Below are 26382 nucleotides of genomic sequence, written 5' to 3'. Positions count from 1 at the left end.
GAACAGCCAGCAAAGTTTTTCAATGGATCTATCCATAGGGGGAGCCTCTGCAACCAAAATGTCTGACCTTTTCCAACAGTCTGACTGAACATTTGCACGAAAACCAAATTTAGGGACCCTTACAAAAAAACATGAAAAAAATCACGTGTTTTTATTTTATTTTCACGAGTCAGATAAACGATTGCGCCATATAATAACACTATTACTCAATTATACTATTACTCCCCACCACAGTTTAAGTTAAAAGCTGGGGGATGGGGCTGGAGAAATGCAACTAGTCTCAAATCTATAGACTACGCTATCGATGCAAGGACTGACCATTCATGATATCAAAATGATAGTTTTAGGGCTGGATTCAATCCGTACCACTGAAGTATTGCGAATCTTCAGCCCTACGGATTGAATAGAGCCCTTAACCATATTTTTAGGCTAAACAATGGTTGTTTACATTTACTTTGTTTACAAACATTGAAGTAAAACAAGCTTATATTTTTGGTTCTGATTGGGTACAACAGTTTAAATAAGCTCATGAGGCATTTATAACGTTCTTCAAGAATCAAATTGATGTAACAACTAAGGATTACCCGTTTAACAGGCAGTGACCTTCATACAGCAGAACTATGTTGCCATTTGAGATTGATCCATTATCCTGCCCCCCCAAAAATATATTCTGTTCTGTGAATGTCCCGCAAAATTGTTCCGTCCCACATTTGGGCTTTTTAGATGTGGTCACCCTAATTCCACTGGTGGAGAGATTGTTACGGTAATATGTTGACACCATCTTTTCACAGAGAATAACAGTATTTCAACCCCACAAAGTGGGGTTTTGCAACTGCAAATTAGATTTTCACATGATTGTTTTTCATATATGAACTTGCAATTCCACATGTGAAAGTGAGATTTTCACATGTTCATGTTTTTTTCACATGTAAATCTACATATCCAATTTTCATGTGAAATTATATATATATATATATTTATTTATTTTTTCCTTTGGTACTTTTTACCTCTTTTTCGTTTATATTCAATTGGTAGTTACAGTCTTGTCCCATCACTTAAACTCCCGTACGGACTCAGGAGAGAGCTATGTGTCCTCTGAAACATGACCCCGCCAAGCCACACTGCTTCTTGACACACTGCTCGCTTAACCAGCTGCAATGCGCCCAGCCCGCCACAAGGAGTCGCTAGAGCGCAATGGGACAACACCCTGGTCTGTAGTGACACCTCCAGCACTGCGATGCAGTGCCTTTGACTCCTGTGCCACTCAGGAGGCCCCTTACATGTGAATGTTTTTAACATGTGAAACTGCAAATTTCACATGTGAAACTGCAATTCAGATGGGAGGTGGAAACATGTTATTCTCCTGCAATATGAAAATAAATGGGTGGAGGAGATTAATCATAAACCCAAATTGAGAACCTTTTGTTTGATTAACTTTTTACTGCAGTAGACTAAATCAGGGTCACAGAGTGATTCTTGGTAGTCTTAAACAAATCTACTTTGAAACAAAAGTGTACACCTCACACACATGGTTATGGGCTTAAAGAAATAAGACACCTGTACCATGTCAGATATAGAGTATTCAATTTTGAGTTTGCATTCCAATATTACACTTCACAGATGACTGAAATATAACAAAACCGTTTGACATAGATTGTCAAACGGTATTGACCGGATTCTCGGCTGTTTAATTAATAATGTTTAATATTTATTAAAATATAAAAAATATTATTAACATTCCACCCATGAGGCCACTAGGTCATTTGACTGCAGGAAGGGGCTTTGAGTGAATTTGTGCTTGCGATTATATATTATGTACAACCTACCTAAAAGCAAGATATCGCTATGTGCACAGGTAAGATCAGCGTATTGAAACAGGTCAGTATTGTGGTGAAAATGGAAGAGGAAAGACTATGTAATTATTGTGACTTCGAAGAGATAGAGAATTAAATAAATGTTATCCTCTATTGAACTTTCAAATACGATATGCGCTTGCTCTTATTCCAGAAAGCCCACCAGATATACCCTGGTATTATGTGGCTGAGCGATGAGGAGAAACTGAAATGTTTTCAGAATTTTTAGTTAAAGCCTGGAATTAAAGAAAAGCGGTGACCTATAATTAAAGTATAAAAATATTTTTCTTCAGACATATAGCAAAGTGCACATACTGTATGCGTGTAGGTAAAATATCTCTCACACTTGAATCTTTTATTTGTGCCAGACCGGGTTTAAATGCCTTCCTTTGAATTTTTCTGTATTTTTTTTATCCGTGTTTTATTTTAATTGTATTTCTTTCTTTTTTTTTTACTGCTTTAGGGTTATTATTATTGCTTGGATAACCTTATTTACTATAATGTATTGATTTTTTTTCATTATTTATGTGGTGCGCACTGCACAGAACCCCAGAAGAATTATCACTGTGAATCACTGTAATGTTTGTTGATGTGTCAATTAAACCCGTTTGGGATGGGTTGCCAACTGGCAATTTGACACAAAAATGGTCATTCATTCATTCCAAGAGGGACTAAAATGCAAAGGGTGGCACTAAGTGTAAAGACAGATCATATTTTATTGTAAAGTGTAACTAAAGGTGCATTCTGTGATCTGTTCCCCTCTGTAAATAACAGGTTGATACATGCACACAGTTGCAAACTTTTTGTAAATCTGGCCCCAGGTTCTTTGCTACGTCATCCCTTACAGAATCATTTTTGTGAACAGTATTATACTGGTTTTAAAAGGTGGATATGCCTGTTAATATCATACACACTTTAAAACCTAATAGCTAAATGACTTTATATTTGTGGTCACTCTGATGTCATTCATGAAAATGAAAGCAGAGTAGTAACTGGGTTTCATTTAACTTCCCATCTAATTTTTTTGTGACCAATTTTTTAAATTTTCTGTACATTTTCAGGGAGTACAGAGAAAGGCAGTATAGAGCATTATTCACATCGATCCTCCCCATTTCCCTCTCCTCATTGTCCTTTACCACAATTTTAGTCCCAGCATATTATAAATCATATAACAGTTACAAATGGGCTGGAAGCACATTTTCAATGGTGGAAAAGTACGACAGCAAATACTGGAGGACAACATTTAGGCATCCTTTTGATAATCAAACTAAACAAGTCGGATGAGGGATTTGAAACCTTTCACTTTCCCGCCCAGCAACATTGTGTCTATTGACTGACATTATTACCATCTCCAATGATAACACAAATTCCTCATTAGAATTTCACCGGGGCATTCGGGAACAGAATCAATAGTAAAAGATGATAGCAACAAGTATGTAGGTTGCCAGAGATTTGACCCCATCATGGCCTGCTTTATGTCAGAAGTTAACCTCATCGCATGCATACTTGGAATATCCAAACGCTTGTGTGTGTGTGTGTGTGTGTGTGTGTGTGTGTGTGTGTGTGTGTGTGTGTGTGTGTGTGTGTGTGTGTGTGTGTGTGCATGCTCTATTTCTACTTTAATTAACTTTAAAAAGAGGGCTTGAGATGTGTCTTTGTCATTGTATTTCCTTTACTTTTTGAGAGTAAGGACAAAATCTTGACTAGTACACAAGTATAAATGTCTATAAGCAAAACGTTGAGTATTTTTATAAAGGCAAGGCATCTACGGGTAACTGCTATAATAAAGGAAACACCAACATAAAGTGGCTTAATAGGGCATTGGGCCACCGCGAGCTGCCAGATCAGCTCCAATGCACCTTGGCATAGATTCTACAAGTGTCTGGAACTCTATTGGAGGGATGCGATACCATTATCCTACAAGAAATTCCATAATTTGGTGTTTTGTTGATGGTGGTGGAAAATGTTGTCTCAGGCTCTGCTCCAGAATCTGCCATAAGTGTTCAATTGGGTTGAGATCCGGTGACTGACACACACACACACACACACACACCCACACCCTTTAAACAGCCTCCTTATGCTCCTTTGAGACCCTCTCTTTCAAAGTCACTGAGATCTCTTTTTCTAGCGATGTTAGAAAAAATAATGGGCAACTGGGCATTTTTATACATGACCCTGAGTATGATGGGAAGTTAATTGCTTACTTTGTATCCCTCATTTACTCAAGTATGCCCTTTATTTTGGCAGTTACCTGTATCTACTCTGACCTTTCACATAATAGGCGGCAGGTAGCCTAGCGGTTAGAGTGTTGGACTAGTAACCGAAAGGTTGCAAGAACACATCCCCGAGCTGACAAAATAAAAAATCTGTTGTTCTGCCCCTGAACAAGGCAGTTAACCCACTGTTCCTAGGCCGTCATTGAAAATAAGAATTTGTTCTTAACTGACTTACCTAGTTATATAAAGATACAAAATGGAGTTCAATGCCATGGTGCTAAAACATGTGTACTTTATTTCCCGAGGGCACTAAAACTGACATTCCATAATACTGCATTATGTTTATGGAATGGGGGAGAGGGTTGCAACTATATATTCCAATGCCAATAGAGTACACAACGTAACACAATCTAAGATGCACTTATTACTATATCATGAAAAAGTTCAGTATCACACTTCCTCCTTGTGTCATGGTCACATTTCCAGTACAGTAAATACTTTTATATACAGAAAAAACAAATGCAGTATGCTCTAACGACAAGTCAACTGAAATTGAGCACTAAAATACTTGACGCATGACAAAGACGCAATGTCCACAAGATGGCGGTAGATATAAGGAAATCTGTAGTGTTCTTCTTGGAACGCAGTGGCCTGCTGGTGGCACTGCACCGCAGGGTTGACAGGCTCACAGCTGGTGAACAAGATCACTTTGGCCACGTTGTTGTAAATGTTTCAATATTTTCAGAATTTGAAAGAATCTATTAAGTCTAATTTTGTTGGTGATATGAGTTTCCTGTCTAGTAAAACGAGAATCACTCTACAACAGTCTGAATGCTGATTAAAGGCCCAGTGCAGTCAAAAAAACGTGAAATCCTATGTTTTATATGTATTTTTTCCACACTAGGAGGTTGGAATAATACTGTGTAATTGTGAAAATTATGATAATGCCTTTTTATTGTAAACTCTGTTTGAAAATATGGCCTGAAATGTCAAACTGTTTTGATGTGATGGAGTTTTGGCCTGCCTGGTGACATCACCAGGCATTATACATTTGTTAATAGACCAATAAGAGAGTTCCAAACCTCTCTGCCAATAACAGCTCGTTTTCAGTTTTCCCCTCTCCACTCAGACCGATCCCAGACAGTAATAACAACATTTTTGCTTGAGAAATTGATCTTTGCTAAGAAGCAATTTTTGTTTCTTTTTGACCATTTTTATAGAAAAATGTTCACAGTAATATACTTAATTGTTACCCAGAAATTATTTGAAATTGAGGTAAAAACAGCTGCATTGGACCTTTAAGCTTTGTTGAGACAAAAATTACTTCATTTTGTTGATCAACAAATAAAGGAGCATTTGTATCCCACTGGGCAAAAACTGGTTGAATCAACGTTGTTTCCACGTCATTTCAACCCTAAAAATCTTTGATGTCGTTGAATAAACGTGGAAAACTAACTGTAAGAGCATTTCATGTTTTTTTTCACCCAACTTTTAACCTAAATCCAATGACATGGTGATACATTTATTTGATTTTACGTTGAATTCATGTTAGTTGACAACTCAACCAAATGGTAAATCAAAACTAGACATTGGAACTGACGTCTCTGCCCAGTGGGATTTGAACAGTGACAACTACACAGAAAGTATTTACTAACATTTACATACACATATACTGATATTCTATGATATATGTTGATTCATGTCTACAATATGACAAATTATGAAGTAGAAAAACATAAAACATAAAAAAAACAGGAATGACAACAACAAAATATCACTCCCTTGACTCTGATGGGAGACATTTCAGGTTATTGATAGTATAAAATAATGAAGTTCAATGCTATACAGTAAATATATTACCTATAGGGGTATATACTATAGAGCAAACAAAAACAAGAATAGGTCATGTAATAGAGACTGTTTAATGTTGACATTTCAGCACAATAATACAGATTGAATAGAGTTAAACAATGATAACATCCACAAAATGAAAACAAATGTTGAGGGGTTTCTCAACTACTTGTGTTACAGTAAATAGCACCACACACAAGAAGACATTGTGTGGGGACAGATGGAATGAGGCAGTAGGCATCTTGAGGAGAGAGAACTTACATATAATGTACAATTCACTTTGCGTAAAGTAGTTACCCATTAGAGAAAAGCTTATTTTTTAAATATTTTTTAAAATCTTATTGTGACAATGACATATGTCCCATTTGGGCCTGGTCTTTATTCGGCATCACAGTGGAGCCACCATAGAGAGCTATTCTATTTGTATTCTGTAAGAGATTATATATAATTTAATTATGTGGGAGCCACTTCCCCTTTCCAAGAATTCTCCATAATACCCATGAACCCCTTCTCCACGGAACGGTGTGTCAGAGAATTATGTGGGGTGACAGACAGTGGATGCATCCTTCAGTAAATGGCATCCTAATCCCTACATATTGCACTACTTTTGACCAAAGCCCTATAGGCCCTGGTCCAAAGTAGTGCACTATTAGGGAAATAGGGTGCCATTCAGGGCGACAAACAGTAAAAATGAATAATGAAGTCATTTGGGATTTGCTACTGATTATATTTTCTGGTAGTAATTAAATATCAGTTTCGACATATGCGCTTGGACCACCCCACCTAACAATATGCATGAACACTTTGGCACTAACTCACACGGCAAACAGACACACACACACACACACACACACACACACACACACACACACACACACACACACACACAAACCCCTTTCACCGCCCCAGACTTATAAGCTATGGATCCCAAGTGGCCCCTAGGTTGACAATTGTGTCTCTTACTTTGAAACTTACTTGAGAAGACAGGGGGTAGAGTCAAGACAAGGAGCGAGGGAGGAGCTTCCTCAATCATTGATTCCGTTTTCAGAGAAGAGATGTCAAACCCAGACAAAGTTTCCCCCTGAATGTTTCATGCCAACTCTCTGTGGCAGGGAGGCAAGAGGTTTTCCATGTACTGTACGACTCACGTCATTCTCCCTCCCACCCTCTGTGCCACTGTCGTGTGTGTGCTACATGTGGACACGCACGTCATGTAGGACACGGCACCAGAAAAAAAGAACACACAAACAAACACACACACACACACACACACCGCCGTTCATCAGTTAATGCAACAGAGGTCAGGAGTTGGCACTTTCATTGAGAGGGCCTGCCACTGCCAGAACACTTTAACACTGGCAGACTTGATATAACACTTGTTATAACGTGTCGTGACACCCTTGTAATGTAATGACACTGTAATAACGCATGGAACAGAAAATATTACTCTCACCAAATTAAAATGCACATAAAGTCACTGTATTTCATGTGATCCATGTGTGTGTGTGTATATGTCTGTCATTTATTTATGTTGTGTTGTCGCTGCCTTATCAATATGTGCTTTATTTCTACCAGTATATGCATTGCATTGTGCGCTGGGATTCGTATAGGGTGATGTTGCATAAACTCTTTAGCCATCACGTGTCCATTGACACTTCGAAACTAATGTGAGACCCAATTAAATATGGACGTACTTGAATACTGCAGTATACAAAACAATACGATATAAAACTGCTGTTTGCGAAATGAACTCATAAACCAATGGAATTTGAATGGTACAGTGTGAAAACCATTGGGCCAAGTTGTCTCTGTAGCATTAGATGATATGACATTCTTCACTGCTCCATTTCAAACTGAAGAAAGACTCTAGTCCCATTGTCCCATGAAAAAAATGTGGTGCCGACATGCTTCTCAAATTCGTGGACAGTTTGGGGTTGGCCGGGTGTAGGGACGACCACAGCACACCGTTATTTTGGAGATCCGCGCTGACCCTCTCTCTCTTACGCATACACGTACTCTCTCTCTCTCTCTAACAGGCACGTGTACAGACACACACTCTCCCTTGCTCCGCTGCCCCTCCTGCCTCTAGCTCTCTCCGTGCTCCTCTCATTTTTTTTCCGTGCCCCAGAGAATTCCTCATCCAAACCTCAATCACGTATGATTGCGTAGAGTGAAAGAGAGATCGAAAGGTGAGCCCATCCACGCTTGCCTGTCGGCGAGAGCACGCGCCACACATCCATACGGAACGCATTGGAAATACTCCTTTTGGCTACACCGATGGTTTTGTAGGCAATAAGAAAAAAAAGGCGTTTTGGGAAATCTTTATAGCCTACCTACGGACAAATAATAACAACAAAACGCATATTTGTTTTCTCACATCGTAAAAGCCCAATCATCATGTTGCTGCTGCATTCTCGCAGACCATTATCTTTCCCCGACAGTGCTCGCGGGGTCTGCTACTGGTAGAGCGGCTGGCGCGTTGGCACAAATGCCCGTAGTCCCCGGGAGCAAGTGGGGCAGCCAAATAGACAGTCGCCTAGCTCTCGTCGCCTCTCCATTCGGCGTTGTATTTGGCTTAATACGTTGAAAAGTTACGAGGCGTTGCATTAGCGCAGCGGTTGACGAAATTGTTTACAGTGAAGTTTAAGGTGTCTCGAATGCACTGTGGTGCTGGATATTTTGCCACTTACCGACTTTCCGTGCAAATGAGGATTGCACAGAGGGAGACGGTCGATCTTGTCAGACTTGGCGCCATTCATCTGGAATACCTGGGACTCAATTGTGTGCACGCACGCACGCTCCGACCACACACAAACTTATTTACCACTGTTGTAAAAATTTTTTTTGAATAGCCTACATTTTGTAGCCATGATTTTATCCGTGCGTAAATTGGCGGCATATGTTTTATGAGTCAATGGCATTTGACGCTTTCCCTGCAAGGAATTTGTTACTGTAGGCTGGTATTGTTCCCCAAGATGCAGTATGAAGCCCGATGATGCGCGGGACTTGGTGGAATTTGTAAAGGGGATCGGAATGACATTTGAGTAAACCCCCGTGGACCGTAAATTCGATTTTCTCCACAGGGTTCTTTTTTTGCACCAAACAGTCGCACACAACTCGACATCTGTCCAACGATTCTGGGCTCGGTTTCGGTTCGGCTCGCCCGCGAGGGAGATGGCCGCAATCGCCAGCTCCTTGATCCGACAGAAACGCCAGGCGAGGGAGTCAAACAGTGACCGGGTCTCCACTACTAAACGGCGCCCCAGCCCCAGCAAAGACCCACGTTCCATATGCGAGCGGCATTTCTTGGGGGTCTTCAGCAAAGTCCGTTTCTGCAGTGGCAAGAAAAGACCAGCCGCTCGGCGGCGACCAGGTCAGTGCTGTAGTTTTGTGTGCAGCGGTTCCCCTTGTCACTCGACCGAGCCGAGCTAAGGCATTACCGCAGTCGAAAGCTCCAGCTAGCCCGTCCAAAAGGCTGCAGGTAGATTTATCCGCGGTGCCTGACAATGCGATGCGAAAATTCCACCTGTTCCATAGCTCACATAGCTCTGTCGAGAACCACCGCAAGACACAACAGTTTACCCACATCCTGCCGTATCAGCCTCAATGTAAAACTATGTATATGTTGTGGCGTTACCAATATGTATGTTATATTGCTGTGGTCAGAATGATCGTTTATCTTGGCACCATTATTGCCATCCTATCATATAGTCAAATGCTGTGCATTTCTATTAGAAGGCAAGGCTAATATTGGTTTACATATATTTTTAATCCTGATTATAATTTTTTTTACATCTCCCTTGCCGAGTAGAATAATTCTACCTTAAAGAATTCAATAATGAATACAAATTGAGACTTAGTGAAGATAAGTTGCACCGCAGTGCACCAAGGCTTTTGAGATGAAATGTTTAATGGTAAATGTTTCTTGCAGTGGGGATGTTTATTGCAGTTTAGTGAGGTAGCTATAGTGATTAAGAGGCTACCCAGCCGTATTGATGGACACAGGCTCCGTTCCTACTATGCTAAGGGATCATTCTTCCCATCCTCCTGGTGCACAGATAAAGAGGAACGGGCAAATCATTCCTCTCCTTATCGAACCAAAGGCTGTCATGTGATGTACAGCAGGTGCACCATCCCCACAGCCAGACAGGGAGACAGACAGACAGGCCAAAACCACAGACAGACAGACAGACAGACAGACAGACAGACAGACAGACAGACAGACAGACAGACAGACAGACAGACAGGCAGGCAGGCAGGCAGGCAGGCAGGCAGGCAGGCAGGCAGACCAGAACCAAATACAGACTGACAGACAGAACAAAACCACAGACAGACAGAAGAGAAACACAGATGGACAGACAGACCTGAATCACAGACAAACCAAAACCACAGACAGAGAGACCAGAACCATAGACAAACTGACTGACCAAAACCACAGACAGACAGGCCAAAACCACAGACAGACGGACCAGAATCACAGACAGAACAGGACCGTAGACAGACAGACAGAACAGGACCACAGACAGACAGACAGAACAGGTCTATAGACCGATAGACAGACAGAACAGGACTATAGACCGATAGACAGAACAGGACTATAGACCGACAGACAGACATAACAGGACCATAGACAGACAGACAGACAGACATAACAGGACCATAGACAGACAGACAGACATAACAGGACCATAGACAGACAGACCCGAACTGGACCATAGACAGACAGACAGACAGCACATGTCCTTTACCTCATATCCCTATACTGCTATAATGATTTTAGCATTATGACAAACAGCCAATGCTGGAGGAATTTGTCTGTTAAAAGAATCTTGTTTTTCCTTTTATCCCCCGTAAGATGCACCCTCCAAACCTCCACAGGTGTCCCGTAAGGGCGGCAGGCTAGGTCAGTAGCTCAGCCTCCATCCGTGTGTGCTGTGTTTTTTCCCCGTCTCACCCCCCGCCCCATCTCGCGCCCATGTCGATACCCCTGTTGCGAGGGAGGGGAGGTGGGTGGGGGATAGCTTATAGCACCTGTCTGGTGCCGGTGACCCCTCTGCTGATTTTGTTTGACACTATGCTTTCAATTTTGCTTTTTGTATTTGTCTTTATTCCTTGTAACGCTCTCTTCCAGTTAGTCTCTTTTGTCCTTGGCTACTCTCTCCCTCCTCTCGTTTTTTTTTTTGTCTCAGTCTTTCAGCTCGTATGTGTCCGATCAGTTTTCTTCGTTTTCCTCCTTCAGTGTGTCTTTGTTTGTGTTTAACATGTATGTCACATGTGGAGTATTGCTGTGTGACTGGGTGACGGTCTGTTTATTTGTGTGCATCGACCTGCTGTGTTTTCTCTGTCTAACTTGTCGACGATAGTAGTTGAGGTGATCATTCACCATTTCATGGTCATAACGCCATTTGTCAACATACCCAAATGTCCCCGTGTATGTCTCTGCATCGATACACGTAAAGTTGTGCAATTTTGAATGGCTCCAGTCAGCATTCATACACACAGGCACATTCTCCCATACTAGGCATATACCAAGTGCAAAAACAGGTCATTTGCTCCTTCACTGTCCACCCGTCTCTCTCAAACTCATACTTAAACACTCCCTCGCCCTCTATTTCTTCCTCCTCTCACACATACCAGCATACTTCACTTGCACGTAAACGCACCCACACACACACGCACGCACACACAACACAACGCACAACACGCACGTTCATTCTGTTTCCCGCCCCTCTGAATGGAGCTGACGTGCTCTGCTGTCAGTGATTACTTAGCCCTTTATTTACAGAAGTGCAGTTATCACATGTGATTTAGTGAGGTCCCCCCCAGCTAGCCCCCACTCTCTCTGCCCTACCCATGATGGATGATGGCGGGCCTGTCCCAGAGATTGATGGCTCCACCCCCCCCCCCTCCCCAAGGGAAGGGAGTTGTGGGTTGATGGACAGAATAGTGTACAGCTGAGGCGACATGAACCTCCACTGCTGCGAGGTCAGCTTGCAGGCCAACCCTGGGCTCAACTACAGTATGGATCGAATGCCACTAATCTGCTCCAGGACCAGCTCTGGAGGCCTACAGATCCACTGTGGACACTAGCCATGATTCTGATGCTACACCGTCAGCCCTATCTGAACCCGTCCACACGTTCACGCTACACCTCTAAAGATCTGATCTTGACCAATGAATGGTTTGTTTAATTTAAAGACCAAGAAAATTCAATTGAATAATGAACTTGCATCCAAACACAATTTTGTTTGTTTAGCTCAGGCAAAGTGAAGGGTTCATTTTTTTCCAGATTGCGACTTTCCATTCACTCTCAGTTTGATGATGAAGGTTATTTTAAACTTTCACAGATTATACGATGGTTGATCCAGTTGGATCACAACTGCCTTAACTTCAACCGTGCTTCAAATGAACCTTTGCATGACTCCATAAGCAGCATCACTTCCACAATATACAGAGCCTTTGAGACATATTCAGCCCCCTTGACTTTTTCCACATTTAGTTAGGTCACAGCCTTATTCTAAAATCGATTAAATTGTTTTTTCCCCTCATCAATCTACACACAATAGCCAATAATGACAAAGCAAATACAGGCTTTTAGAAATGTATGCTAATTTATAATAAAAAAAAGGATAAAAAGGAAATAAAAAGGATATAGCACATTTACATAAGTCTTCAGACTCAGTACTTTGTTGAATCACCTTCGGCAGCGATTACAACCTTGAGTCTTCTTGGGTATGACACTAGAAGCTTGGCACACCTGTATATAGAGAGTTTGTTACATTCTTCTCTGCAGATACTCTCAAGCGCTGTCAGGTTTGATGAACAGCTATTTTCAGGTCTCTCCAGAGATGTTCGACCGGGTTCAAGTCCGGGCTCTGGCTGGCCCACTCAAGGATTTTCAGAGACTTGTCCCGAAGCCACTTCTGCATTGTCTTGGCTTTGTGCTTAGGGTCGTTGTCCCGTTGGAAGATGAACCTTCGCCCCAGTCTGAGGTCCTGAGTGCTCTGGAGCAGGTTTTCATTAAGGACCTCTGTATTTTGCTCTGTTCATCTTTGCCTTGATCCTGACTAGTCTCCCAGTCCCTGCCACTGAAAAACATCCCCACAGCATGATGCTGCCACCACCATGCTTCACCGTAGGGATGGTGCCAGGTTTCCTCCAGATGTAACGCTTGGCATTCACATCAAATAGTTCAATCTTGTTTTCATTAGACCAGAGAACATTGTTTCTCATGGTCTTAGAGTCTTTAGGTGCCATTGGCAAACTCCAAGCGGGCTGTCATGTGCCTTTTATTGAGGAGTGGCTTCCGTCTGGTCACTCTACCATAAAGGCCTGATTGGTGGAGTGCTGCAGAGATGGTTGTCCTACTGGAAGGTTCCCCCATTTCCACAGAGGAACTCTAGAGCTCCATCAGAGTGACCATTGGGTTCTCGGTCACCTCCCTGACCAAGGCCCTTCTCCCCCGATTTCTCAGTTTGGCCAGGGGGGCAGCTCTGGGAAGAGTCTTGGTGGTTCCAAACTTCTTCCATTTAAGAATGATGGAGGCCACTCTGTTCTTGGGGACCTTCGATGATGCAGACATTTTTTTGGTAGCCTTCCCCAGATCTGTGCCTCGACACAATCCCGTCTCGGCGCTCTAGGGACAATTCCTTTCACCTCATGGCTTGGTTTTTGCACGGACATGCACTGTCAACTGTGAGACCTTATATAGACAGGTGTGTGCCTTTCCAAATCATGTCCAATCAATTGAATTTACCACAGGTGGACTCCAATCAAGTTGTAGAATCATCTCAAGGATGAACAGTGGAAATAGGATTCACATGAGCTCCATTTTGTGTATCATACCAATGGGTCTGAATACTTATGTAAATAAGTATATATTTTTTTATAAATTAACAAACATTTTTCAAAGTCTGTTTTATCTTTGTCATTATGGGGTATTGTGTGTAGATTGCTGAAGATTTTTATTTCTTTAATAAATTTTAGACTAAGGCTGTAACGTAACAAAATGTGGAAAAAGTCAACGGGTCTGAGTACTTTCCGAAGGCACTGTAGGTGCTCCTTTCATTCCTCTGCTGTTCAATCCAAATCTTACACGTGCTTTCATAAAGGCCAAATATTGAACGACCAAAAATCCCAAATGCAAGATAGTTTTTACTCAGAATCTATTTTCACTGCTAAGTGCTACTGGTGATGAGCTCCATCGAAATGAAACTATCCACACAATCAAAATAACGGCATGTGAATCATTCCTGAGAGTTCGCAGATTATTATTTCTCACAACGTGATCTTCTAGCACCCCCACCTCTTTCCCAACGATAAACAGTCTCATTCACACATACATTTTTTTTCTTGCCTTGGGAGAGAAGACTCCCATAGCCTTGGGCTAAAACTCCGTATCCACCTGCTCCCTCACAAGTGTTGATTGCTGCAACCTGAGCCCAGCGCTAGCTCGGCTCTCCTCCAAATATCATCAGCACCACCAAGTTGGAAGGTAACTCAGAGTTATTTATAGATGGTATAACATTTTGGGCCGACTCTCCTCAGGATATAACCATAGCCTTTGATTGGGGATCAGTTGTGGTGTTGAAAGCCCTAAACGGCACAATCAACATACAGTTGTGGATTTTTGTTACTCAAACCCACATTATGAAGTCCCGGCTCACCAATGTTACCAGGCCCTTTTAGGAGCAAACAGTTACTTAGGGCAGAACACCAGTTTGAGATGATTGTTGCTCAACTGTTGTTTTTGCACAAATATCCCAAATATCAGTTCATTATTTACGCAAAAGTTCAGTTAAGCACATAAAAGGTTAAAAGGTAAGGAACGGTGACAATCTGAATATTCCCACAAGGCAATCATCTGATTAAAAATTGTGAAGAACAGTCAAATCTCAACCCTCAAAACCCCAAAACATAGGCCAGTTGCTGTTGCACCATAATATACTGTATTACATTTGAGATTATATCATTACCTTCAAGAACCACTCATTAACATCACCAGTCTACAAGAGTGCAGTAGATTTACATCATTTTTACAGATGCATCCGGATTCGAAGGGTCAGTTTGTCAGATAGATGTTAGGAGATACCTTAGCTAGCAATTTGGCAGTAAAACAAGGTAACAGTTAAGATGCATAGGTTACTGTCGTGACTACGAGGCCCACCCATTGATTCTCTTGAATTTTCTTGTTCTACGCCAAGTCAATTCTAACCCCTGACCCCAATCTGGTACCCAGGCTTTTTACCGTTAACCACATCCCCAACATCTGTTTTACTAGTTTGTCAATGTGAGCAGTAGTGGCGAGGTGTGAAGTGATAGGGGTGTGGTCTGATGTGCCCCTGGGGGGTGGGGCGTGGTGGGGGTCTGTCCTTTGTTTCAGAGCCGCAGCTGAAAGGCATCGTGACACGATTGTTCAGCCAGCAGGGCTTCTACCTGCAGATGCAGCCGGACGGCTCTATCGATGGCAGCAAGGACGAGAACAGCGACTACAGTGAGTAATTGGGTTCGGCACTACGACTCCCAGCATGCCGCATGGCGACCACTAGTCACTGGCCCAATTCCAATTTCTTAAAAGTGTGTTCTTCCTTTCTTGACAGAATACTGGCTAGACATGATTTGACAGGTGAACGCAAGGGCTCCACCACATAGCTTTCACCTGTCTAGTCATTTCTAATCAGTGATTACTTTAAGGAAGGAAGGAAGGATGCACTTTTAAAGACTCTGAACTGGGATACTCACGTTACCCCATTTAGTATGACTTCCTTTATGGTATTGTATGATCAAAGCAACAGCAACAGTCAATTTGGCCTGCTACATTTACATTTACATTTAAGTCATTTAGCAGACGCTCTTATCCAGAGCTTAGTATTACTGTGAAACAAAATGTGTGTGCAGTTTTGTTATAGTTAAGTGCCACCATCTACTGCCAAGATATATAACTATGTAAAATACACCAGCTGCGAACAATCAGTTGGGTCGAACTTTTAAACAATGTCTTGCAGATTAGCAATTTGCATATATCATTTTTTGCCTCTTGTGACAGTTTTAGACAATATTACACATCAGTGTAATATTGAGAAATAAACAGCCTAGAGTTTGTGTCAAATCCATTATAATATTGATTGAAAAGAAAAACTATTTGGATTAAAATTTGCATGTCCAACTGAGAACACTTAAATCTGTTTTTTTATATCAAATGGAAGCACCTCCCGGCACCTAGCAAAACATCCCTTGTGTGCCACTGTGTGGATGTAAGGGCCACATTAACCAGGTTTCCATTCAACCTTTTTATGCAAGTCAAGCACTTTGGATAAAGAATGTCAAAACGCCTGATGGAAACAGAAAATGTGTCAGTAAACGTTCCAATTGTCGACAAAACAAAATATGCTAGACAAGGTTAGGATCTTTTTGCCGGTAAAATGAATTATGCGAGAAATGTCGGTAGAAATGCTTTTATGGACAAATATTTATATAATAAGCACATATATCGAAGTAAACTTGGATTCACGCGGTGACGTGTGGTCCTCCCACTACAACTTGTCGGGAAAGCATGCAGTTTATTAGGCTACAGATTAAATAAGTTATAGTTATAATGAACTTCTCAGGGTGGGGAAAGTGCAAGGTGGTGAGCTTGATGCTCCTTTCCAATAAATATCGAGGGTTTTATTCTGGTCACATCATCATCGATGTTTAGCTGCCGTTTGACAAATTCAAATAATTTTGCTATTTTGTCCATAATTATCTCATAATATAGGCTATACCCACACTGTATCTGTGAGCTGTTGGCTAGAGCACAAGTGAAATACCAGAGTGGGCACACGCTATATAACTCAACATTTGTGGTGAGAAAACCATCAGTAGAGTTGAAAATGCGATGAAAACCCATTTAACTTGCATTTTTTGATTCAATGCATGGGAATTTAACCGCAAAAGGTATTTATATGTGCATTACATCATCACGCACAGCCTTTTATCCGCAACAAGTCAAATTCATGGTAAACCCATCTGGTGGGAAATTGCGCATATTGTTTTAATGCAAATTTTAGAATATTCGCATGAAAATCTGTTGCCAATTGGATGGAAACCTAGTTAGTGTTTTGATTTATTCAGGTCTAAAGCCTGTGATTATCACAACTGCACTTTCGCTGTGGATGTTCATGGCGGGGAATAAATCCAATCGAAGGAACTTCATTCTCAGGAGAAATCTGGTCCAAAGGATCATTCCACGAGTCAATTCCTTCCACTTTTACAGTGGTCGCTCTCTCCAAATCAGTTTACCATGCACCGAAGCAGTAATCTTTACAGTGTCTCCCTAGGAACCTTGTCACAGTGAAGAAACAGCTTTCCCTAAAGGAGTCACCCTGGAGGAAAGTTTCTCAGGGGGTAACAGTCTCTGCATTGTGAACAATCCCTCAGGAATAGGGTAAGCCCCAGGATCAGTATTTATGTCGGACGAACAACAGCTTCCTAGGGGCCAGTGGCGCTACTCAAGGATTACTTTGCCCTCTAGGAACCGTAGTTGAGAGAATGCCAAGAGTGTGCAAAGCTGTCATAAAGGCAAAGGGTGGCTACTTTGAAGAATCTAAAATATATTTGTTTAACGGTTTTTTGGTTACTACATGATTCCATATGTGTTATTTCATAGTTTTGATGTCTTCACTGTTATTCCACAATTTAGAAAATAGTAAAAATAAAGAAAAACCCTTGAATGAGTAGGTGTGTCCAAACTTTTCACTGGTACTCTATATATATATATATATACATACATACATACATACACTACCTTCAAAAGTTTGGGGTCACTTAAAAATGTCCATGTTTTTGAAAGAAAAGCAAAAAATGTTGTACATTTAAAATACAATCAAATTGATCAGAAATACAGTGTAGACATGGTTAATGTAGTAAATGACTAATTTAGCTGGAAACGGCTACATTTTTAATGGAATATCTACATAGGCGTACAGAGGTCCATTATCAGCAACCATCACTCCTGTGTTCCAATGTCACGTTGTGTTAGCTAATCCAAGTTCATCATTTTAAAAGGCTACTTGATCATTAGAAAACCCTTTTTCAATTATGTTAGCACAGTTGAAAACTGTTGTTCTGATTAAAGAAGCAATAAAACTGGCCTTCTTTAGACTAGTTGAATATCTGGAGCATCAGCATTTGTGGGTTCGATTACAGGCTCAAAATGGCCAGAAACAAAGAACTTTCTTCTGAAACTCGTCAGTCTATTCATGTTCTGAGAAATGAAGGCTATTCCATGCAAGAAATTGCCAAGAAACTGAAGATCTCGTACAACATTGTGTACTACTCCCTTCACAGAACAGCGCAAACTGGATCTAACCAGAATAGAAAGAGGAGTGGGAGGCCCCGGTGCACAACTGAGCAAGAGGACAAGTACATTAGAGTGTCTAGTTTGAGAAACAGACGCCTCACAAGTCCTCAACTGGCAGCTCCATTAAATAGCACCTGCAAAACACCAGTCCCAACGTCAACAGTGAAGAGGCAACTCCGGGATGCTGGCATCAATTTTATGTTATTTTAATGTACAAAAAAAATGTGCTTATGTTTCGAAAACAGGGACATTTCTAAGTGACCCCAAACTTTAGAACGGTAGTGTATATAACAATTTTATCAATTGTGTAATTGCGTGAGATGATAGCATTTTGCAAACCATCTCCCCCCATCGCCCCAAGATGAATGGTTCTGACCACAAAAGTTATTCTTCACTACACGCTCCACTGCTTTGATTGGTGTAACGTTAGCTAGAAAAAAGTGTCTATCCAGATATTGAAAAGGCACATGCAAAAGAACATTCAAGGAACTTATAGGACAAGAACTGTGACTTTCTTTCCTCTCTGGAGCAGGGCTCTGCTGAAAGGAGTGATAACTGGAGTGGTGTTAAGTGTTGAGGATTTCGCAGTGTCTGTGACACCCGCCGTTTGGTGCGACGCAGACCCAGTGGAGAGTGTGGTGAAACAGAGAAGACACTATCTGTACTACTGAGTTCAGATAAAGTTAAGTTAGGATGGGTCAGTTATCCCGTGAGAGCTTTTGTCTCGAATCCATGACGTTGTTGTGTCAAGCTTATAGTCATGTGGCAGCAGTGTGTATGAGGGAGTTTCCTAGATGTGAGAAAAGTTGTGTGTGTAAACTGTAGCGGTTCCCATGGTGCTGGAGATCAGAGTTGTCCAGTGAGAGAAAGGCAGGTTGAGGATTCCAGGATCAGAGTAGTACAGAAGGTGTCTTATGATGAGGCAGTGAAGAGAGTAGTAGAGAAAGATGGGTCCAGGGTGAGGGATCTTAAGAGGCTACCTGTGAGTAGACCGAGGCCAATAGAGAGTGATAGGAATAACGTGCTTCAGTAAGGTTGTTTTTTTGGCATTCATGGCCACGGTTGTCAATTGTACCGCAGGACTGGAACGTAAATCACAGAGGATAGATGTTGTGGTGGAAGCTGCAGAGAAGTACTTGGGTGTACGCAGTGGCGATTTTAGCAGATAAATCTTGGTGGGGCAAAAAAAAATATGTGGGATGCGTGCCAGCATAGCCACTACACAACACAACACTAAACAATACATTAATTGCACTATAACGGTGACAAACGGTTAGGGCCTACATAAAGCTGTCCCAACAGCAGAGTCCCAACAGCTGTCCCAACACCTTACCACTGCTACACCTAGCGGAGCCTTGTCTGGCAGCGAAACAGTTCATTCATCCTTATTTACTGCCTTTAAAAAAACATAGCTGATATGGCAGACTTGCTTAAACAAATGTGGTTTCTACTGACAATTGAGATGTACAAACTATGGCATAAGGGGACGACAAGCGGATAAGAGGCAAACTGTAATTTCGATGAAGACATTAATGAGCGAGTGATGACGGACGTAGTCAGTATAACTATTTGTTCAGCACTTTTGAAATGTACAGGGACAGAATTCAGAACATGGGCCGTTCTTCCAGTGTACTCCCTGTACACCAATCAGAACCATAGGATAAATAAAGGGGGCATATAAGCAGACAATGAAAGCTCATTTTCGATGATTACATTTCTCTAAAACAGGTTATAGGCTACATGTGCACCACCAAGTTAGAACAGTAGGCGAAATTAAGAGGTGAAAATAAACCAAATTATTAGAGTGAACCAGTTTGGGTCTTTGCGTGTCAAAAAAGATACACGTCAAATAACACTGATTCCTTCCAAACCACTCATTGTTGAATATGCGATTTCCAATTTGTTGTGTAATGTTTATGTCCGATGGCCGATGAGCACCGATACATTTTATCTATTATTTCTCGTCATTATTTCTCTTCATTTGACAAGGATTAAAAAGGATTTGCCAGTAGATTGTCGACTTGATTCATGATGATGACTGCTAGCTAAGATTTTGAAAGTAAGATGTTGACATGATCAGCTACTGTACATATAACGTGATTTGATGTAATTTTATCTGTGGCCAATGACCTTGAGCCTTCTTGGCTTCTTGGCTCAAGGGCTCTTCTAATGTAACTCTATGGCAGGACCCAAAGGGTATAAATGTTCAATGTTACCCTTACTAAGGACTTAGACTTGAGAGCCAGTTTCTCATGAGAGCCAGTTTCATAGTGCTTGATGGTTTTTGCGACTGCACTTAAATAAACTTTCATAGTTCTTGAAACTTTCCGTATTGACTGACCTTCATGTCTTAAAGTAATGATGGACTCTTTGCTTATTTGAGCTGTTCTTGCCATAATATGGACTTGGTCTTTTACCAAATAGAGCTATCTTCTGTTTTCCACCACTACCAAACGTATTAAGGAAAGAAATTCCACAAATGAACTTTTAACAAGGCACACTTGTTAATTTAAATGCATTCCAGGTGACTACCTCGTGAAGCTGGTTGAGAGAATGCCAAGAGTGTGCAAAGCTGTCATCAAGGCAAAGGGTGGCTATTTGAAGAATCTCAAATATGTTTTGATTTGTTTAACACTTTTTTGGTTACTACATGATTCCATGTGTTATTTCATAGTTTTGATGTCTTCACTATTATTCTACAATGTAGAAAATAGTACAAATAAAGAAAAACACTTGCATCTCGAGTGGCACTGTGGTTTTAGGCACTGCATCGCAGTGCTATCTGTGCCAATAGAGATCCTAGTTCGAATCCAGGCTCTGTCGCAGCCGGCCGTGACTGGGAGACCCATGGGGCCGTGCACAATTGGCCCAATGTCGTCCGGGTTACAGGCTGACTACGCCGTGCGCTCGCATTGCAAAATACATTTAGAAATCTATATTATTCAATTATTACACTGCTCGCGCGCGTCAACGAGCGTCTGAGTTGCCAAGGGCTAAAATAGAAGTCAGTTCTATTTGTGACGCAGATCGCGCTGCAAGTCCTGCCTCTCCCATCTCCTCATTGGTTTATAGAAGCAGGTACCCACGTGCCATCTCCTCATTGGTTATACCCACGTAGGTGACTGAAAGACAAACAAGATCGGTGGTGGTAATGCACCTAATTTCTGAAAGTTGCCAATCGCAATATAAAGTCCAGAGAAGATAAAGCCTGGAAGGAGGAGAGATGACTAGAAATGATTTGGTTGACCGTTTTATGTGTGGATTAATTGTCAGAGTAGAGGACCTTGTGCATTTCAGGTAAAATAACAACTCAATGTTTATATCCCAGGACAAATTAGCTAGCAACAGCAAGCTAGCTAAATAGGACAAATTAGCTAGCAAGTGCAAGCTAGCTAGCTAAATTGCCATAAATGTTTAATGCTTTTCGACCTGTCCCCAAATTAATGTTATTGTTTTAGAGTTTGTTTTGATATTTTAACCTACGTGTCGTGATCACCTTTGGTGAGGGGGGATAAAATACATTTATGCACGATGGTGCACGATGGCGCATGCGTGCAGCCGGTTTGGGTTCCGTGTTAGGGGAGGGTTTGGCCGGCAGGGATGTTCTTGTCCCCTCGCGCACTATCGACTCCTTTGGCTTGCCAGGAGCAATGCACGTTGACGCGGTCGCCAGGTGTACGGTGTTTCCTCCGACACATTGGTGCGGCTGGCTTCCGGGTTAAGTGGGCATTGTGTCATGAAGCAGTGCGGCTTGGCTGGGTTGTGTTTTGGAGGACGCACGGCTCTCGACCTTCGCCTCTCCCGAGTCTGTACGGAACTTGCAGCGATGGGACAAGACTGTAACAACCAATTGGATACCACGAAATTGGGGAGAAAAAGGGGGTACATTTTTTAAAATAATAATAGAAAGAAATAGAAAAACCCTTGAATTAGTAGGTGTTCTAAAACTTTTGACTGGTTGTGTATATATTTTATTTTTTATTGTATTTGCCCTACCTGCCCTGAATGATGGGTCTCCACAGGGTGTACGAGATTTTACTGCAGAAAATATGTTTTGAACGACAGTGTCCCGTCCTCCCAGGCTGCTGGCCTGGAGTAGGATCAGATAGGGCCAAAGTAGTGGAATAGTGGTGAGGTTTCAATGGTTGCAGGGATAGTTGGTAATTTTGCACAAAGTGTAATGAATTCATACTTAAGCAATAAGGCCCGAGGAGGTGTGGTATATTGGCAATATAGCACGGCTAAGTGCTGTTCTTACGCACGACGCAACACGGACGTGGACACAGCCCTTAGCCATGGTATATTGGCCATACAGTATATCACAAACCCCCGAGGTGTCTTATTGCTATTATAAACTGGTTACCAACGTAATTAGAGCAGTAAACGTAAATGTTTTTTCATACCCGTGGTATACGGTCTGATATACCACAGCCAATCAACATTTAGTGCTCAAACCACCCCGTTTATAATACAGAATAGTAGGCTGATACACAGCCAATATAGTAGGTGGCAGCCTGCACCTATAACATCTGTTTGCGGATTGCCATAATACCAAAGAAGAAGAAGGAACTTTCAGTTAGTTATGTGTCATTTGTGGCGTGCATGATCATGAGCAAAGTCATTGTAGCCTATCATTTGTAAGAACCATGAGTCATGAGCACGGGCTGACTTGGCTTTGCTGTACCGCAGCTGTACCGCGGTCCATTACAATGTAGAAAAACGCATATCAGCTATCTTTCCATATTACCAGCGCTTCATTTTATTATTTATACCTATTTCTATGCTAGATTCGTGGCCGTAATGAAGATGACAAAACTTTGGAGAAAACAATAGATGGCGAAGTCAAAGATAGGACAGTGGTTGCCATCTGTGGCAATGTTCTCCCTAAATCAATGCTTATGACAAATCCAGCTCCAGAACCATCCATAGAGCCAGCTGGCTAATCTTTTGAATACGGTGTAGTACATTTTTTTATATCCAACAACAGATAACATTAGCTAGCTACATAAGGTTAGCAAAATAGCTAATTAGCTATCTAGATAAGGTTAGCATGCTAGCTTGCCCTATTAGTTGATGTTCATCAACTCCACTGGTAAATTACCACACCTAATTCTTGAATGTGTATAAGTAGCCTTCGTCATTCTTCGGAGGTGGAACCTAAACATGCATTTCATCTCTAGGACAGGAAATTATGTTGAAATAGTGGCGACAACTTCCTCTGGGGGGTCCTTTAAATGAGTTATTGGGAACAGAACTGTTGCAGTGTTCTAGGAGTGATGCTGCACTGAAAAGGGTTTTCCGTGAATTTGACAGCAAGTTATAGGCAGCTCAGTGGCATGTAAAATTATGTGTTTCATATTACAGTACACCTACTGTAATATAAATACAGTATCAAAGCAAGTACTGTGTGATGACACACAGTACAACACCATAGAATTGACTGTATTTTATGGTAAAAATAATCAGAATTAATTAATGAAATTCATTGAGAGGAGGGGTTTGCATTTCACTGTAGTTTACTGTAATTAGCGCCCAGATAAGTAGATCAGCATCAAACTACTTCAGTTTGGAAAGTTTCCCCAAAAAATCTTTTGGGAAGTGAGTTGTATCAAATCCTAGATTCCGTTGCTTGCCGTTGTGTCCTTGAGCAAGGTACCTAACCCCCCACAACAACAGCTCCCTGTGTGGCCACACCTCTTCAAAACATACATATATATGCGTGTCTATTTTTAAGCGGAAGTTAAATTTCAGTTGGACCTTGTGTGCAATTGACCAATAAAGTGATCTTAATGAATATTTTGTGTTTTATATCACTTACACTTCTAGAGGCCTTAACAAAAGCTTCCAAACTGGCAGCAACTACAGGGCAAAACAGACAAAAAGGCCATGACAAAATGCTCAACCATTTGAGACTTGCTGCCACTCCAATGTGTCCCCTATATATTTTACAATTGATGGGGCTCTAAAACCACATAGGAATAAATACCTCTTACAAAGCAAGTTTATTTGGAATTTAGTAACATACTGTACCTTTTTTTACAGTAACTTACAGGTCACTTGCTTCCAGTATTTTTTTTTTGTGTACCATTCGAAATACAGCAATTCTTTCCCCACCCACAGCATTATCCCACAATGCACCATAATTTACAGTATGCTGCAGTAAAACATTTCTGAGTATTTTACTGTTGATAATACCCCAAATTACCGTATAAATGACCGTTTTCCATTACAGTGTGGTTTGGGTCAGTGGTATCTGGGAAATCTTCTCAATACCCAGTAATGCTGGCCCAGGGATGGAGGAGTGCAGTAAACTGCAGTAAATAATTCAGTATATAGAACTAAAAATACCTCCTTCTCCATTTGTACCAAATTAATAATTCCCTCTGCAAGAAGCTTCATGCTCAGAGACAGACTGAAGACGACACAGAGAGGAAAGGAGAGGAAAAACCTGGCCTAGCTGGCTCATGATGTCTTAATGCTATCATTTCTGTTTAAGAAGTTATTGTATAACCAGATTGCAACCAACTGCACTGTTGTTCATCTGAAGTGCTTTTACTGATTGGAATGATTGAAAATTGCACTTTGGTTCATTCAACCTTCTATTCAATTTTTCTGAAATCAAATTATGATTTTGTCAGATCAATGTGATTTGTTTTATTGAATGAACACTTCTAAGTTGCTTTCAACACCTTGCGCATGTGCGTTGAATATAGGTGGGGGCAATGTAGTGGCGGCAGCCTATCAGAGGAGTTGGAGGCATGGCTAATTTGGAGTGCGGCTTTCAGGTTGTTATTTTATACTAAAGAGCCTGATAAGGTTTCTGTGTTAAGGTAGCCTTTGCTTGGTTATGATATTGTACTTGCTAAATGTGAAGGTCTTCTGTAAATAATATTATATTTTATTATTACAATTTTTCAAGTTGTTGAATAAACTTAGTTTACAGGGAATGTATTTCATTCCAAAGTAAAAACAAGATGGTTTGTATTTACATGAAATATTAGTCTGTGTTTGTTATTTATTAGGTTTAACCAAAGGGGAAAAGTTGAACTTGAAATATAGGTTTGTTAATAATCAAATCTAACTGTTGACATTGAATCATAAAATTGGTTTCAACAAATGTAGTGTCTTTCAATTGGGAAAGACAAACTCATTTACTAGTAACCAATTGAGGTATTTTTGGATGGGTCATTTTTTACATTGTGGTCTCTTTCAAAACCAGGTAAAGATGCATTTTTGCCATGATGAAATCAAATTATTCAAATTGTCATTGTAAAGACGTCATATTTTGGTTGTTATCTGGTTAGATATCCAGATTACAACCAGATAAAAACTGCTTGCTAAAAACCTTTCCCTAGACAACCACTATACAACGTGACCATGATGTCTGTTTTTCCCATTGGGGGAAGGATAGAACATTTTGGAATACAGTAAAAGAGAGCTGGAGAACTGTTGAGCAATAGTTACTAATAGGCATGTAGGGAAGGGAGGGAGGAGGTTGAGAGATGAGAGATCGAGAGGGAGAGAAATGGAAAGTGAATGCTTGGCATTCAGGACCTATGGATCTGTGTGATGGATTATTAGAATAATAGATTACCTCCACCCTTGAACTGCTCGACCTCCTGACCTCTGCTACATTATGTGATGCCGAGATGGCAGGAATAATTTACTTTCAGGAGTCGGTTTGGTTGTATTTTTGGCATCAGCGGAAAAAACTCTAACTGCATACTAGGTGTGATGGTGAAACCAAACAGACATTTCAATTACATTTCTTTGGCCTCTAATTTTCCTCCAATAAAGAATGATCCATGCTTATTCTTTAGGCAGCAAGCTGAAGGCAAATCTGACAAGGATAAACTGTTGATTTCAGAGAACAGGAGGAATGCATGCACAAATACAAAACATTTTGTTTAATTATCCAAAATTAGGCATTTTGTTTGTAAATGTCATGATATTTGTTGGTGGGTTGATAAAGCTGGTTTAGGGTAAAGGAGACTGCAGTTACAGTACTGAGTGGGCGTCTAATTGGTTATATGATTGACTGGTAGGTTAGTACACAATTGCAAGAGAGTGCTGGAAACCACCATTAAATTCATTAACATCTGTGTTCAATTTTGAGTCAGCA

At 41.1% G+C, this 26382-nt stretch overlaps 1 protein-coding gene across 3 annotated transcripts in view; it reads left to right on the top strand.

The window, feature by feature from the left end:
• The window catches only part of LOC115156615 (fibroblast growth factor 12), a 54828-nt gene that overhangs the window by 4432 nt on the left and 24014 nt on the right, over positions 1-26382 (top strand). Inside the window, exons 1-3 of one of the 3 annotated variants that reach the window (XM_029704114.1) lie at positions 7441-9293; positions 10776-10823; positions 15303-15413. In XM_029704114.1, coding sequence (XP_029559974.1) covers positions 9095-9293; positions 10776-10823; positions 15303-15413 — 358 coding nt within the window. In that variant the 5' untranslated portion in view covers positions 7441-9094. Of the gene's footprint in view, positions 1-7440; positions 9294-10775; positions 10824-15302; positions 15414-26382 lie in introns of those variants that run through there. The other 2 variants (XM_029704116.1, XM_029704117.1) reach the window with 2 other exon arrangements.

Source organism: Salmo trutta, chromosome 21, assembly GCF_901001165.1.
Source record: "Salmo trutta chromosome 21, fSalTru1.1, whole genome shotgun sequence".
Classification (NCBI taxonomy): Eukaryota; Metazoa; Chordata; class Actinopteri; order Salmoniformes; family Salmonidae; genus Salmo; species Salmo trutta.
Note: the sequence above shows the minus strand (reverse complement) of the source record. Positions and strands in the feature narration are given on the sequence as shown.